This window comes from Toxotes jaculatrix, chromosome 10 (genome assembly GCF_017976425.1).
Source record: "Toxotes jaculatrix isolate fToxJac2 chromosome 10, fToxJac2.pri, whole genome shotgun sequence".
In the NCBI taxonomy this organism is placed as follows: domain Eukaryota; kingdom Metazoa; phylum Chordata; class Actinopteri; family Toxotidae; genus Toxotes; species Toxotes jaculatrix.
Genome location: NC_054403.1, coordinates 8,220,926 through 8,235,114, shown reverse-complemented (window position 1 = coordinate 8,235,114; position 14,189 = coordinate 8,220,926). Strand labels below are relative to the sequence as shown.

The 14,189-nt window shown below is 42.6% G+C and overlaps 1 protein-coding gene across 2 annotated transcripts; it reads left to right on the top strand.

Annotated features, from left to right (window-relative positions):
• The first annotated feature begins 3,891 nt into the window (after nt 1-3,891).
• mtmr7a (myotubularin related protein 7a) lies at nt 3,892-13,755 on the top strand. Of its 2 annotated transcripts, XM_041048925.1 has the most exons (14): nt 3,892-4,038; nt 4,380-4,502; nt 4,662-4,824; nt 4,993-5,150; nt 5,243-5,371; nt 6,540-6,674; nt 6,932-7,064; nt 8,691-8,800; nt 9,943-10,068; nt 10,507-10,556; nt 10,641-10,841; nt 11,047-11,181; nt 11,382-11,508; nt 11,595-13,755. In XM_041048925.1, the coding sequence occupies exons 1-14, from the start codon at nt 4,015-4,017 to the stop codon at nt 11,934-11,936; spliced, it is 1,956 nt and encodes a 651-aa protein (XP_040904859.1). In that variant the 5' UTR covers nt 3,892-4,014; the 3' UTR covers nt 11,937-13,755. The 2 variants fall into 2 exon arrangements, with proteins under 2 accessions (XP_040904859.1, XP_040904860.1); XM_041048926.1 differs by lacking the exons at nt 3,892-4,038; nt 4,380-4,502 and having other exon boundaries at nt 4,677-4,824; nt 5,028-5,150.
• The last annotated feature ends 434 nt before the right edge of the window (nt 13,756-14,189 follow it).

Sequence of the window (14,189 nt, the reverse complement as noted above, 5' to 3'; positions counted from 1 at the left end):
GGTTAAGTCCCCTTAATGGAAGGCAGGTATTGCTCAATGTTCCCTGAGCTATTGGACCCATGGACATTACAAAATCAATAACACAGCTCGCTGTGGTACACCACCAAAAGCCTGGACTCTTCACAGGAACTTCACTGACAAATTTGAGATCTTGAAGGAAAAAAAAAAACTTCACATTTTCAAGCCAAACACTGCATGCGAATTACAACTATGGGTGAGTTTGCAGCGGAGAGTGTTTCTGCCAATACCAGCTCAAACCAGCTTAAGACCTCAGTGGGAAGGTGGCAGCTGGCCCCTAGAAACACCGTCCAACCCACAGACCAGAGACTTGACAGCATGACAACAGCCAGTTCTCTCTGTTTGTCCATCCAGCCAGCCAGCCAAATATCATGGCTGATGGCCCACCAAATCTTGGCTGCAGGGGTGGATTATCTGACCTGCATGCTGATGGGAAAGCAAATGCTTTCCTTAATGGTGGTCTCATTGGAAGCACTACTGTAAATGCACGGCTGTTTGTCTTAAACACTCACTCAAGTATCTACAATAGGACCTACATATATGTAGATTTAATACAAAAATAGTTTGCACTGGGAGAACAATATGGCTGCATTCACATGACTGGAAAGGATCAAATAAAGAAAAAAAGCCTAGTAGTAAAGTGCTACAGTACACCAAAGAACAAACTGCAGAGGATCATTAAAGCTGGTGAATCAGCAGATCTGCTTGTCAGCTTGTCATACTAATGCAGTTTGAAATATTCATTAACAAACAGTTACATTCCTTTCATGCCAATCGAGTTACAATCAGATATTTGGACAGTATTTGTTGATGAAGGTTCATATAAGAAATGCAATATAATGTATATGGAAAGGACTTTTAACATATTCTTAATTGTTTAAAACTTATAAAGATGTCAAATGATTTTGGACAAAATTCCCAATACAACACTTGTGCTTTGTGTTAATAATGCCATAATATCCTTCTACATGACAAAAACACTTGCTTTTGGAATGGGCATCAAGTTTCTTCACATGCAGGTCGTCACTGTAACCATGGTAAGGAAGGAAAGGAGTTACCGGCTCACCGTATTTCATTGTTGACCTGCGTTAATTGTGTGAAGCCAATTGAATGCATTTGCCCTCCAATGGTTGAGTGACCTAGCTTCAAAAACGTGGATATGGTCAACAGATTGAGTGGTGTTTGCCTTGCGGACAGCGGGACTGCTCGCTCCAGTTAACACTGGTGTCACCAGGAAATGTTAGAGTGAACAATTACTGATAAGGCAGACAACAGCTGCATGCAGGGTCAAGACAGCGAGAGTGACGTCTAGAATGAAAACAGCAGTTGTTGGGCTGGGGATGATACTTAGACCTCAATCTGACAAAAATCTAACAGGCTTATGTGGATGTGACAAAGTTAACAGGATGAACTAAAGGACAAAGCCACAGATAACTTGGGGTAATGAACTACATCAACATCCAATCCCTTTTGTGAACTATTATTAAAGAAGAGAATACGGATAAAGAAATACCAGATAGGCAATAAAAAAATGTTTCATTAAAATAAAAGCAGATTGTTTAATATTACATCCTGACAATACCTGATTGGATATGTAAACCTATATCAACTTTATCTGGTTTAGTGTCTCTCAGCTGAAAAAAAACAAACCAGTTTAAAAATAGGTACACTTTTTACATTTAGGAGACCAGTATGAGCCATGATGGTTTAAACGCTGTGCCTCTTGAATTTACAAAGCCTCTTCATATTACATTTTAAGAACTGTCTGGGAACTGAAGCCTGAAGACATTCCCTGTTCTTAGTTTGACTTAATACTCTTTTTATTAGGTAGGAGGATGAAGCATTATCTATGGATGTATTGATCGTTGTCAGGTAAGATTCCCTCTCCCTGCTCCTCTAAAAGTGATTTCCTGTCTCTAGCTAGTGTTCAAGCCTTGCACAGTACAGTACTTACAGCAAATTTTTGTGTGCTGGGTCTGACTCTGAAAAAAAAAAACGAACTACATTTGCAACAATTTAAATGTAATACAATGACTTTTCATGGTTTAGGAAACTAAGAAACTACACTGACCAAATGTTTGAATGTGGGTCAGTAGCTTTAATCTTGGAGTAACATAGTGTGTATTCAGTGCTATCCATCTCTTGTTTTGACACATCTGGCGACAGAAACAGATTCCTTTATGTATGATCTGTATGTCCAAAAATCTTTTGGCCTGTGAGTTAACTGTGGCCTCAGGCTGACTTTATTCCAGTTCCCTCGGGAAACACTGACTCTTCCAAAAATGAATTCCACCCCGAGAAAGATAAAACATGGGTTACAGTAAAACTGGCTGACATGTACAGGGGATTTCACAGGTTTTACAATTCTAAATAAATATTTGGTTTCAAACTTTCCTTCTACAACATCATGCTCAGTTTGGACCTTTTAATGGCCTTTTTTATGCAGCAGTTACTCCAACAAGACATGTACCAGTGATAAAACAGATACCAATCATAAACAAATACCAGCTCAGTCATCATATTAATATATGCACATAATATTTCTCATCTTAGCAGGGGTGAGTTCTCTGATCCAAGTGATATCAGAACTGTTTCTGATTATCATTATTTAATCAAGCTTTTTTGGGTTTTTTGTTCATGAATGCAGCGCAGTAGGAGAGCACAAACAGCAGAACTGCCAGGCATCAGTAAGTCAGTCACTTTCTGCTTAGTTTGACTAATCACTTTTATTTATGTATTTATTTTTCTGTCTACTTTCCTGGGGCAGATGGCTGCTCTGCTCAGTGGAGTGCAAAATACTGCAGAATCTAAAAATACATTTGAAACTTTGGTTTGGCTTGCCAACGCTATGAAGATGTCAGAAGAACTTGATAAACTCAAAACGTTTCACTGCGGGTGAACAGATAAAATTTGTGCACATCCAGTTTAAAATAATCTGAGAGTCACTTGTTTAACAGTGAGACAATCACTTAAACTCTGGATATTTTATTCTCTGTGGCAGAATGCACAGTCCCAAAGATTTAGCCTTTCACTAACATCATAAACCTTCTGCTCTCTCTACTTTGTCACAAACACCTGAACATGTGTATCTGGTTGCATTCATGATACCAGGTTTGACTGTGTTACACACAAATAGGTATTTCTACTTATGTCAGCTGAAGACTTCTTCTCCTGCCTCCCTCACTCTCCTGTTGACTCATGTTATACCTGAACATATTGGTGACCTCTGTGTGTTTCCCAGCAAAGTTTCGCCCAATATGAACCTCTGCAAGTTTATTCAGCAAAAATAAATAAAAACACCTGTGCAAGTATCTTAAAGACCTAGTGTTGTGGTGGTTTGTCTGTAGAATGTATGGTCTATGGCTGGCTCTTGGATGTTTCCAGTCCACAGAAACTTTTTTAAAACAAGTTTTGATGATATTTTTTTTTACAGTGAGTCGTGTAAACTACAGGAATTCATTCTGAAACTCTCTTTGAACCTGATTTTGGGATCAGCGGCTGTCCACGTAAGGCATCTGACTGGATTCACCAGGCATCCCAGATGTGAACTGACAGCTGAATTGAAAACCAAAGCCTTTAAGCTGGAAGTATCTATCAATATCAATAAACCACTTCCTTAACCAATATGTCTAATTAGCAATTTCAGTGAAGCATGTTTCTCTTAAGTGACCTGAGGTCAGTGAGTTTCTGGCACTCGGTGAATACTCAATAAAAGGACAGTTCACTCAGTAAGTGTGGTCAGCAGCCTGAAATGCCCTTTAACATTTTGTTCAGGCCACAGCTGGGCGCCTGGCGGGCTTTAGGACCCAGCGGTGCGACTCCCCGTGAAGACGGGCTCGGTTTACCTGAGAGCTACCGACGAGCAACCTTAACCGTTTAACCCGAGCTGCTAACAGACAGTGACAGCGCCGTACTCATGTTGTAGTAGTGTCGGTAGCTGTAGCTTGTGAAAGGCACAGTGGTCGCAGGAAGCTGCGGCTCGTCTCTCAGCCGATAATGGAGCACATCCGACTGCCAAAGGTAACCGCGGATCGCAGTGCGGCGGTTAGCTACGATGTCCGCGCTGTACCTCCAAACCAACACAACACAAACCTGCGTGTGTGCTCACAGCTATTGCAGAGTTTTGATTCAGATGATTAAACAAACATACAGGCTACATTTATAAGGGGCGTGTGCTGTGTGGGCCACGTAGGCAGCCGGAGTCCTCCCGCTGCTATCAGCTACATGACACGGCTCTGTGTGTGTGTGTATCAGTGCAGTTAACACATGTGTACAGCTGTGTTAAAGCCATGTGAATAGCTGCTCGTGTGCTGGGGGGTGGTGAGGATGCTTCATGCTGTCTCTTCATCTTCCTCCTCCAGGTGGAGAATGTCAGGCTGCTCGACAGAGTCTCCCCCAGGAGGAGCAGGGTGGGCACCCTCTACCTGACAGCCACGCACTCCATCTTTGTAGAGAATGAGGCAGGAGTGCGCAATGAAACATGGGTAGGCATCAGCACCGAGGGACACTGACGGGATGGAGAATCAGTTTGCCGGGACACTGTCACACGGATAATACACTATCCCAGCATCACGTTTTCAGTGTCAACGTGCAAAATCATGCCAGAGCAAAGGTCTGTTTGTCTTTCGTCTGTCTTATCTCAGGTGCTTCACAGCTTGGTGTGCAGTGTGGAGAAACAGGCTGCCGCGGCCTCAGGATGTGCTCTGCTCATCCACTGTAAGAACTTCCAGGTTCTTCATTTTGTCATTCCTCGAGAGCGGGAATGCCATGATGTTCACCTGTCCCTGCAGCGTCTGTCCCAGCCAGGTGAGCTCTGGCATGATATGGTGATGTTCTCCCACAAATTTATCTTTAATTAGAGCCCAGCCACTGTATCAGAGGATCTTTGTCACCCTCTGGTTTTGCAACACTTTCATACAAATTGGAGGTTTTGCTCATGTAGCTTTAGCTGTGAGCCAACATTGTGCTTTTCAGAGAGTTATGCGGAGCTGTACTGCTTCTCCTATAAGCCTAATGTTGATGAGGAGGAGAGACAGCAGGAATGGGACTTCTTGGACGCCAAGGCTGATTACAGCAGAATGGGACTCCCAAACTCCCTGTGGAAACTCTCCTCGGTCAACCGACACTACAAGGTCAGTGAGCCAACATCTACGAGCATTTGCACTTTTTCATCCTAATATGGACATTGTGGCTGCTTAGAGTTTTGTAATGTCAATTTTTGAAGGTGAGTGACACTTACCCCGCTGAGCTCTTCGTACCCGAGTCTGCCACACCTCCAGTCATCGTGGGGAGCTCCAAGTTCAGAAGCAGGGGCAGATTTCCCACTCTGTCCTACTACTCCAAAGAAAATCATGTAAGTTGACTGCATACATTTTCTCTTTATTTTACAACAATACAATGACGAACAACACCAACAGAACCCTACACGGGAAAGGGATGGACTGAAGCTTGGTAGAGGAGATCATGTATTAGGCTGTTAAATATGACAGTGACAATACTTCATTTCGGCTTCCTTTGCTTGGTCAGATTTTGCTGCTGAAATCACTTGTGGCTCTTGTCACTTGTCATCCTCAGCACCACCTTTCCTCTACAGGTAGCCAGATGTTTGAGGAAAACATGTGAGCCAGACAGTGAGTTTTGAAAGTCACAAACCCCAAAGTAAACTTCAAGTCACTGCTGCTGAGTTACTGGTGCTGTCTGCTTTTTTTTTTACAGGTGGGCAGTAAATCTCTCTTTTTTTTTTTTTTTTGCTCCATTCAGTTTTCCATCAGTACAGCTGATATACACACTAAGCCTGAAATAAAGTAAATCCAGTATATACAAGTATCCAAGTATATACAAGATATACTTATTGTCTCAAGTATATCATTAGATTGTTAATGGATCTATATACCTGTTCAGCTGAATCTGACCTTCATGTGGGTTAAGGGGTCACCACTAATGTTGTACTTCTGCAACAACACAGCAGAAGAACATGACAGTGTGAGATTGTTTATGAAGAAATGAATCATGACGGATGTCCATTCTGGCATTACGTCAAAACGTGAATCATGACCATCCCCTACCAATTCAGCTACAAGTATTCATATTTGTGAAAACAATATATTTGAATCAAGAATAAGCCTGAACATTCGTAATTTATCCTATTAATCCCTGACTGGACAGTGGGGAGTGCTTTATGAGTGCAAGGTCAGATTCCCAGGGTTGATGGTCCTGTGTGTGGATGTCAGTTCTTGCAGAGGGGCGCCACTCGGGTTCATGAGCCAGAAGAGAGAATCACGCAACAATCTCTGGCCCTTTCCCTTGTGACTCCTAAATGGAGATATGAGAAACTGTGTGGTTGATTAATTTAAATTGAACAGGCAGGGAAAAAGTACTGTGAATTTGTATTCACTCTGATTCTCACATATGGTATTCTTCTCTTTTTCTAAATGTTGCGCAAAGTAATAATTCACATTACACAACTGTCAGACGAGTGTACGTTCCCGCATGCAACCTGAGCGCCTCTTACCTCCTCCCAGGCTGCCATCTGCCGCAGCAGCCAGCCCCTGTCAGGTTTCAGCGCTCGCTGCCTGGAGGATGAACAGATGCTGGAGGCCATCCTGAGGTCCAATCCCTGCAGCGACTTCATGTATGTGGTGGACACCCGGCCTAAGGTGAGCCCTTTGTGCCTAAGGAACGGCCTGTGAAAATACAAGTCTTACAGTACTAAGCTGTATGTTCAGGTGGGCTGTATTTTTCATACTGCGTTTTGCCAGCTGCATGTGCTCACAGCTAAAGTCTTAAAAACATCCTGGCTCTGTACCAGCTGCACCATGATCGATATTATATAATGGACATTTGTGTAAAACTCTGCCTTTTGTATTACTCTGCTCTTGAAACACTCTTAACTGACAGACGTATGTTGTTCTAGCTGAACGCCATTGCAAACCGGGCCGCAGGAAAAGGCTACGAAAATGAGGACAACTACTCCAACATTAAATTCCAGTTCATCGGCATCGAGAACATCCATGTCATGAGAAACAGCCAACAAAAAATGCTAGAAGGTAATTATTATCGCATCCTCTTTTAACAATCTCTCACACTGATTTCAGATTTCCGTTTGGAGGCTGCAGCAGTGCCTTCACCACTGTGTCAGAAATGTCTCACCTCATCAGTGTTTGTGGAGCAAAATGTATATTTTCTGGCATTGTCTGTTTAAATTAGCTGCTTCTCCCATTACTGAAGTAGAGCGGGACCCCATGCTACCCCTGTGGCTTTCAAATGCACTCATGCAGACTGGACTGTGCTGCAATCAGACCTCAAATGAGCCCACAGGAGAATTTCTGGGTATTGTGCAGGGGTGCTCCTAGGAAGACTTTGAATCCATCTGGATTTTATTTCAGAGCTATTTTGGTTTCCCAGAGAGGACAATCCGGGACCGTATCCCCCAAAGAGAGACCGAGGGCGTGAGAATGATGTGATTTCAAGTCTGAAAAGTTATAGCTGTTCTTAGTTGTGATAACTCTTTGCCCCCTGGCAGCACAAGGGAAGTCTTTAAATGCTGGAGACAGCGCCTGCCCTTCAGAGCCAATCGCACACTTCAGTAAGATTTAGAAGACCCCCCGCCTGGCAGCATTAGCTCAAACATTTCTTCTAAGTGGAAGTACACTCCTCTAAGTGTTACAAAACCAAAGCCTGAATAAACCTGTTAACCTTGCTCTCTCCTATCAGCGGCCTCAGCGATTTTACAGGTCAGCAAACTGATGTACTGTCAGCAAAAAAATGTTTGTCACCTCTGTCAGCACCTTAATGAGTGAGGACCGAGCAGATGTTTTTATACAGTTATCTGAAAGTGTCTGAATTCTCACTGTTAATGTGGCAAATTGTCCCCAGCAAATAAAATGTGAGCCGTGGAGAAACCGGTTCATGTCACTCTGCCTCTCAGTGAACTTGCAAATATTTGTGTTGAACCCTGAACATGGAAAAATAAATTTTAGATTCTGTTTTACAAGATAAACAAACACAATGCAGGAAGTCTTATGGCACAGGAATGGATCTGTAGTTAATTTTCTGTGTCATATATCATTAAGTTTGCAGGTCATTTGGCCATAAACCCAAGTATTGGAGAAATTAAAATTCTGACCTGACAATCAGTTCAGGGGATCACCGAAGTTGTCACGTCACTCTGACATGTACGAAAATGTGAATGTACAAATATCTGTACAAAATTTCCATCCATCCAATGGCTGTTGAGACATTTCACTTAGACCCCCCCCCCCCTTCAAAAAAAAAAACCCTCAACCTGCTGGTGGCACTAGAGGAAAGGACATAGGGTCACTAAATTCATTATCCTCTAGGGACCTTGAATGTCTGTACAAAATTTCATGGCAATCCGTCCAATAGCTGTTGAGATATTTCAGTCTGGACCAAAGTGGTAAATGTTAGTGTGACTAAAAAGCTCGACTGGGATCCAAATGAACCATCACACGAGAGGCTGAAGAAAATCAGTTTTAAAAAACAAAACATGCTCTCGTGCCCCATATTTTCCCATGCCATGCACAAATACCCCCATGAGTTCGCTGTCAGGGATGCTGTCTTTATAATGAAAGGGATCGTGAGGTTTAATAAAGTCCAGTGATCAGGTATGCCCCATGTTTCCTGCCAGTGAGACAGCTGTGTTGTGGTTACAGTGTGTGAGCTGCGTTCCCCCTCCATGTCCGACTTCCTGGAGGGTCTGGAGAGCTCAGGCTGGCTGAAGCACATCAAAGCTGTTTTGGATGCAGGCATCTTCATCGCCAAGGTCAGTCTGGAGGTTAATCCCCGCTGTCTGCCTCACCACTGCTCTCAATATTAGCTTAGGGGTGTGTATGTGTGTGTGTGTTGAATCCTGCATGTGATGTGTGATACACATATTGTCTGTCTGTGCAGAAACAATTATAATTGAACTGTGCTTAGTCAGTAAAAAGAGTATAATTATTCTGTAGCCAAAAAAACGACTGTCACTTTGAGTTATTGTACAGTTTGAAGACTTTTGGCTCCTACTCGCTGTTAGGCTGCACCAATTAAATACTTTAGGTGGGCTGAGGTTAGGGAATGGCTGTGGTTTGGGTCAGTCAGTTCAACTAACTGCAGCCCAGCAGGAAGTTCCCATTTTAAAAGCTGCCATTTACCATTGGGCTTTTAATTGCTGATAAAATACCATAACCAACTGTTTGAGATTTCTCGTGTGAGACAGAAACAGAAACACCAGGCAGAAGTCACACAGCAACACAGTGCATACTAAGCAACCACAATAAAAGTATAACATCTGTCTAGCTCCCCAAACTTCAGCAGCAGACACTTCAGGCTTGTTCGATCCATTTTCATTGTCCAGTTGTGCATGTTTTAATTTCTACAAACATTTTTGTGATCGTGAATTGGTACAAAAGGGAGAAATTACAACATCTCAGTGAGGACATTTTTAGAAATATTTTAAATCGGGCAATGTCACCATCCACATTTGCTTGCTAGCACTCTTTCTTGCCTTTACTGGTGCATTGCTGCGTTACTGCCCCCAGATGTTGATCACTGGGATAGCATGAAGCCAGCAGCAGGAATTTGTCTTGCATCGCATGTGCGTTCATTTGCAACATGTAAACATGTAAACATGGGGCAGTCGCTCATAAAAACGTTGTTGTTGAGTATCTAACATTTTGGCATTGAGAGTTTGGGTGTCAAAGAGTGAAGAATCCATCACAGATTCAAAAGACGTACTCAGTCTGCTGCCGTTTTTGGCGACAAAAAAATGATATTTTTGCCGTTAGACATACTTATCGAGCAAAAAGTGGGACTTTCTGCTTATGATTTATAGATGAATAATGATATTTTCAAATCTACAACTTATTTTGCTTTCTAGCCGTCAATTACTATCAACACCTTGAATGTTTGTGTGTGTGCGTGCAGGCCGTTGCGGAGGAGGGTGTCAGCGTCCTGGTTCACTGTTCAGACGGTTGGGACCGTACGGCCCAGGTGTGTTCAGTGGCTTGTGTGCTGCTGGATCCCTACTACAGGACCCTCAGAGGACTCATGGTAGACACTGAATCTTTCCCTTTGTATTTAAGTGAGGGATTGCATCTTAGAAACAGGACTGTGGATGTCACTGAACCCTCTGGTACACTCTGTTCCACATTAATATATCCAATTACATTCTGCCTTTAGCTGAGAGGAGCCCATACTGGGCTCATGAGGCTTGTTTCTTTGATCAGAAGGATCTGTGCAGACTAACTTTAAATCCAAAAGAGCCACTATGGAAAATAAATATATTACAGAGGTCTGCTTTTGGGAATTGCCCATGAAGTCAGAGAAAAATGACCCCACACAGAGGGTTAAGAGGTTCAGCCATTCTGCAGGGGCTGACTGTGCACTATGTCTAAACCTTTAATCATGTCATCCTGGAATTTAAGTGTGTGCAAACCGTTATTCTTCCTTCTATTTCAGCACATCATGTTTTTGTTTTTTTGAACTTAGGTTCTCATTGAGAGAGACTGGGTCTCATTTGGACACAAGTTCTCTCACAGGTTTGACTCTAATCACGACTTTCAGTTCATCTGTGATGTGTGTGAAGTTTTGTTTCGATCTAACTGTACGCACATCTTCCTCAGATGCAACCACCTGGTCGGAGACCCTAAGGAGGTGTCTCCCGTCGTCGATCAGTTCCTGGAGTGCGTGTGGCAGCTGATGGAGCAGTTCCCCTGTGCCTTTGAGTTCAATGAGAGGTTCCTCATCACCATTCACAGCCACATCTACTCCTGCCAGTATGGAAACTTCATTGGCAACAACCAGCGGGAGAGGACAGAGCTGGGGTGAGATTTAAACCTGCTGCAGCCATCACTTTCTTTTCCTTTTCACAGCACAGACATCTGCTCTGAGAGAAGACTGACGACTGAAGAGAAGAGACAGCCAGTAGTATGTTACATCGCTGGGCTTGTAGACGTTGAGACGAGTCTATGCTGGAAAGAGGCAAACTGATTATTCTCTGTCTCTATCTCCCATTTGACATTCATACAGAGTGCACGAGAAGACTCACTCTTTGTGGAGTTATCTTTGGACTAACCGCGCAGACTACATCAACCCTCTGTACAGGCCAGACCACAGCCAGACTCAGGGGCTCCTCCGGGCGTCTACTGCCCCCTACTGCTTTAAGTGAGTTGTCACTAACAGCAACTATATCTCGTCTTAGTTTGAAATCTGGTTTATGTGTTGAAAATACAGTCTCTGTTGAATACTGTCCCTCTGATTGTCAGAAAAATGTAACTTGCAATCTAAAAGTGAAACTCTTGTGGGGAGGGGGGGGTTAATGGTTAATGAAGAGGTCATTTCACAGATGAACTTGCTTTGTATAGATTCTGGAGAGGCCTGTACAACCGTTTTGACCGAGGAATGCATCCGCGACAGTCCGTAGAGGATTACCTGAGGGCCATCCAAGAAGAGACGCAGCAGCTGGAGGAGCAGCTGGCCTCACACAAACAGGTAGGACAGCGCTGTGAATTCATACTCCAGTGTTTTTCCTGTCTATACAAGATGACTTTAGTCTCCATGCCTTACATTATCAATAGAAAATTGCTCAGCTGGAGCAGGAGCAGGAATGGAGTGTCACCCAGAAAACAGCCACCTTTGATAAGAGCCCCACAGCGTGGGCTCTCAGCAATGACCTCACTGCAGCCAACACCCCTCAGGACTACACTGGGGGCTTCATCACCAGCAGCCCCTGTCGGCCAAAAGCGCCCGACGGCAGCCTGATCCTCCCGCCCCATGACTTGACCCAGACATCCGAAGCCAGCCTCTCCAACGGCAGCGACCAGGAGTCAGGGATCGCCGACCTGAGCTGTCGCTCACCTCTGAGTGAGGACAGCACCAGGGATCCAGACTCAGATGAGGCTGCCTACTCTGCTGCCTGAGCAAATGTAGCATGTGGTGGAAGCCACAGCAGCTTCACAGCCACTGAACAAACACTACCTTTACATTCACTAAGTAACCGGGCTATTGGCTAACCTTTAGTGAAAAGTCTTTGCTCGGGTTACACAGTTAACTTGCACTTTTGTTTGCATGTTGTGTGATGGACTCTCGCCGTTGCCACATACATACTAGTTAAAAGTTGCGTGCTATAGCTGACTACATTTTACTTCTTAGCTCAGTGAAAGAAACACTGAAAGTAATAGCAAAGCTGAATATAGTCATGTCTGTTGTTTGACAGCAGAATTAAACCATACTTCTGTGAACACGTGACCGTGATGCTTCCGCGGCCACCGAAACAGTTTAATATTGAAGTGATCTCAACAGAAACTTGAGTTAAACATTTCAGAACAGTTCAATGTAGAGGTAAACTGAGTGTGTAAGTATGAGCACTTTTTACTATGGTCTTCCATACACTCCCATTTATTCATTAGGCATTTACCTTTACAGTGTAGACACTTTCTGAAAAAAGGAAAACACTCCTGCAATTGTGGATCACATCAGGTTTATTAACAACTAGAAAAACATTGACAGGTCTTTTTTTGTAAATGAACTGGCAAACAGGACTTCACTATCGAATTTTTAAAGCAACCAGAATCACGTAACAGGGCTCCAGTGAGACCAAATCATCATTTTAACGGCTGCTAAATCATTTAATAAAGGAAGAAATTAGGACAGAATCAAACAGATCAAAAAGCGACACAAAGTAGAACAAAAGACAAACTGCAGGGATAAAAACAGCAGACTCAAGGATTTAACAGATGTGTACAGAATATAATCTGCTGTCACATTGTACTAAGAGAATGATTCATCGTTGTAGCAGTGTTAGCAAAGATTTATCTCCTTATGTCCTTTTCCCACAAATGTTTTGATAACTTTGTCTAACACCTGTTTTAAATGCTGTCGCACCTTATGGTCACTGCTACTCACAGGCAAGATTTCGGTCTGGCCTGGCAGAGGAGCACTAATCCTGTTCGACACAAATTTAGTTCACATGGCAGTGTAGCAGTGTTTCAGTCCCAAAGGACATGTTACAAACCAAACTCACCCGGCACACCACAGTGACCTCAGCTGGGTTTTGGAGTCATTACACTACAATAACCAGTGCTTTATTGTGGTTGATTGGCCATTTATGGTCCACACCTGGGTATTTCAAATTAATGCACAATACCACATGATATTAACTTGACAGGACATAAAAAATAAGCTTTGAATTTTTACTCAAGACAAGGAAACTTTATACGTGTCGACAATATTTAAACACTAGATTTATTGTGACCAAACCAAAATTTATTTGCCAAAGGGAATCAGCTGTCTACTTGTGTAAACAGTGCACAGAGTAAATGATAAAACTACTGAACCAGCAGACGAGAGCATGTGAACACAAATATTCTGCTGTTTAAGGAAGCAGATTATCGACTGACTTTTTGAATATTTGTGTAATCTATCTTTACTGTAAAATTAGCATTAAAATGTCTCACTGTAATAGTGTAGTACACATTACTGTAGATGCACTTCAATACCGCAGATGAACAATGTACAGATAATCAAGCAAAGCATGTTAAGATATTTTTGTACTTTGACCTATTTTTTCTTTCTTTTTTTTTGACTAGTGTAATCCTGCTTTGATGCATGTTGTTTTTATTTGTATCAGAGGAATTTTGACCTTGTATAAAAGAAAGAGCTTTATATTGCTGCGTTTATTTGTTCAAGTGGAAAAAAAAGCCAAATTTGTCAAGCAGACCTAAATGCAAAGTTGTGTCAATTGTGTCAGAGTTCTTGTGAAATAAATATGTTACTGTCAGCCATACTGTTCTAATGATTATTGATTAGGTTCTTGTTTGATCTTTTGAGTCAGTGAACTTCCCCAGAGTTTGAGATTTCTGGAGAATCTGTGTGTAGAACACACTGTGAGTGGTTTTCATAGCCACTGTGACAGTTGCTTCTGTTGGCCGAGTGAACCAACCCTCTAAAAATGTCTCCCATCATTTGTACTGTCTACAATAGGATAAATCTAGGCTTTGTATGTGCAGTTCGACAGCTCTTCTAACCAGCCAGAAAGTCAGACAGGTTAACCAATGAGCTGAGCAGACTGGCATGTTTGAGAATGACACAAATTTATTTATTTACTCAAAACAGTAGAGATGAAACCCAGTAGTACCCCATCCCTATTTCATGTTTTTTTTTTTCAACATACA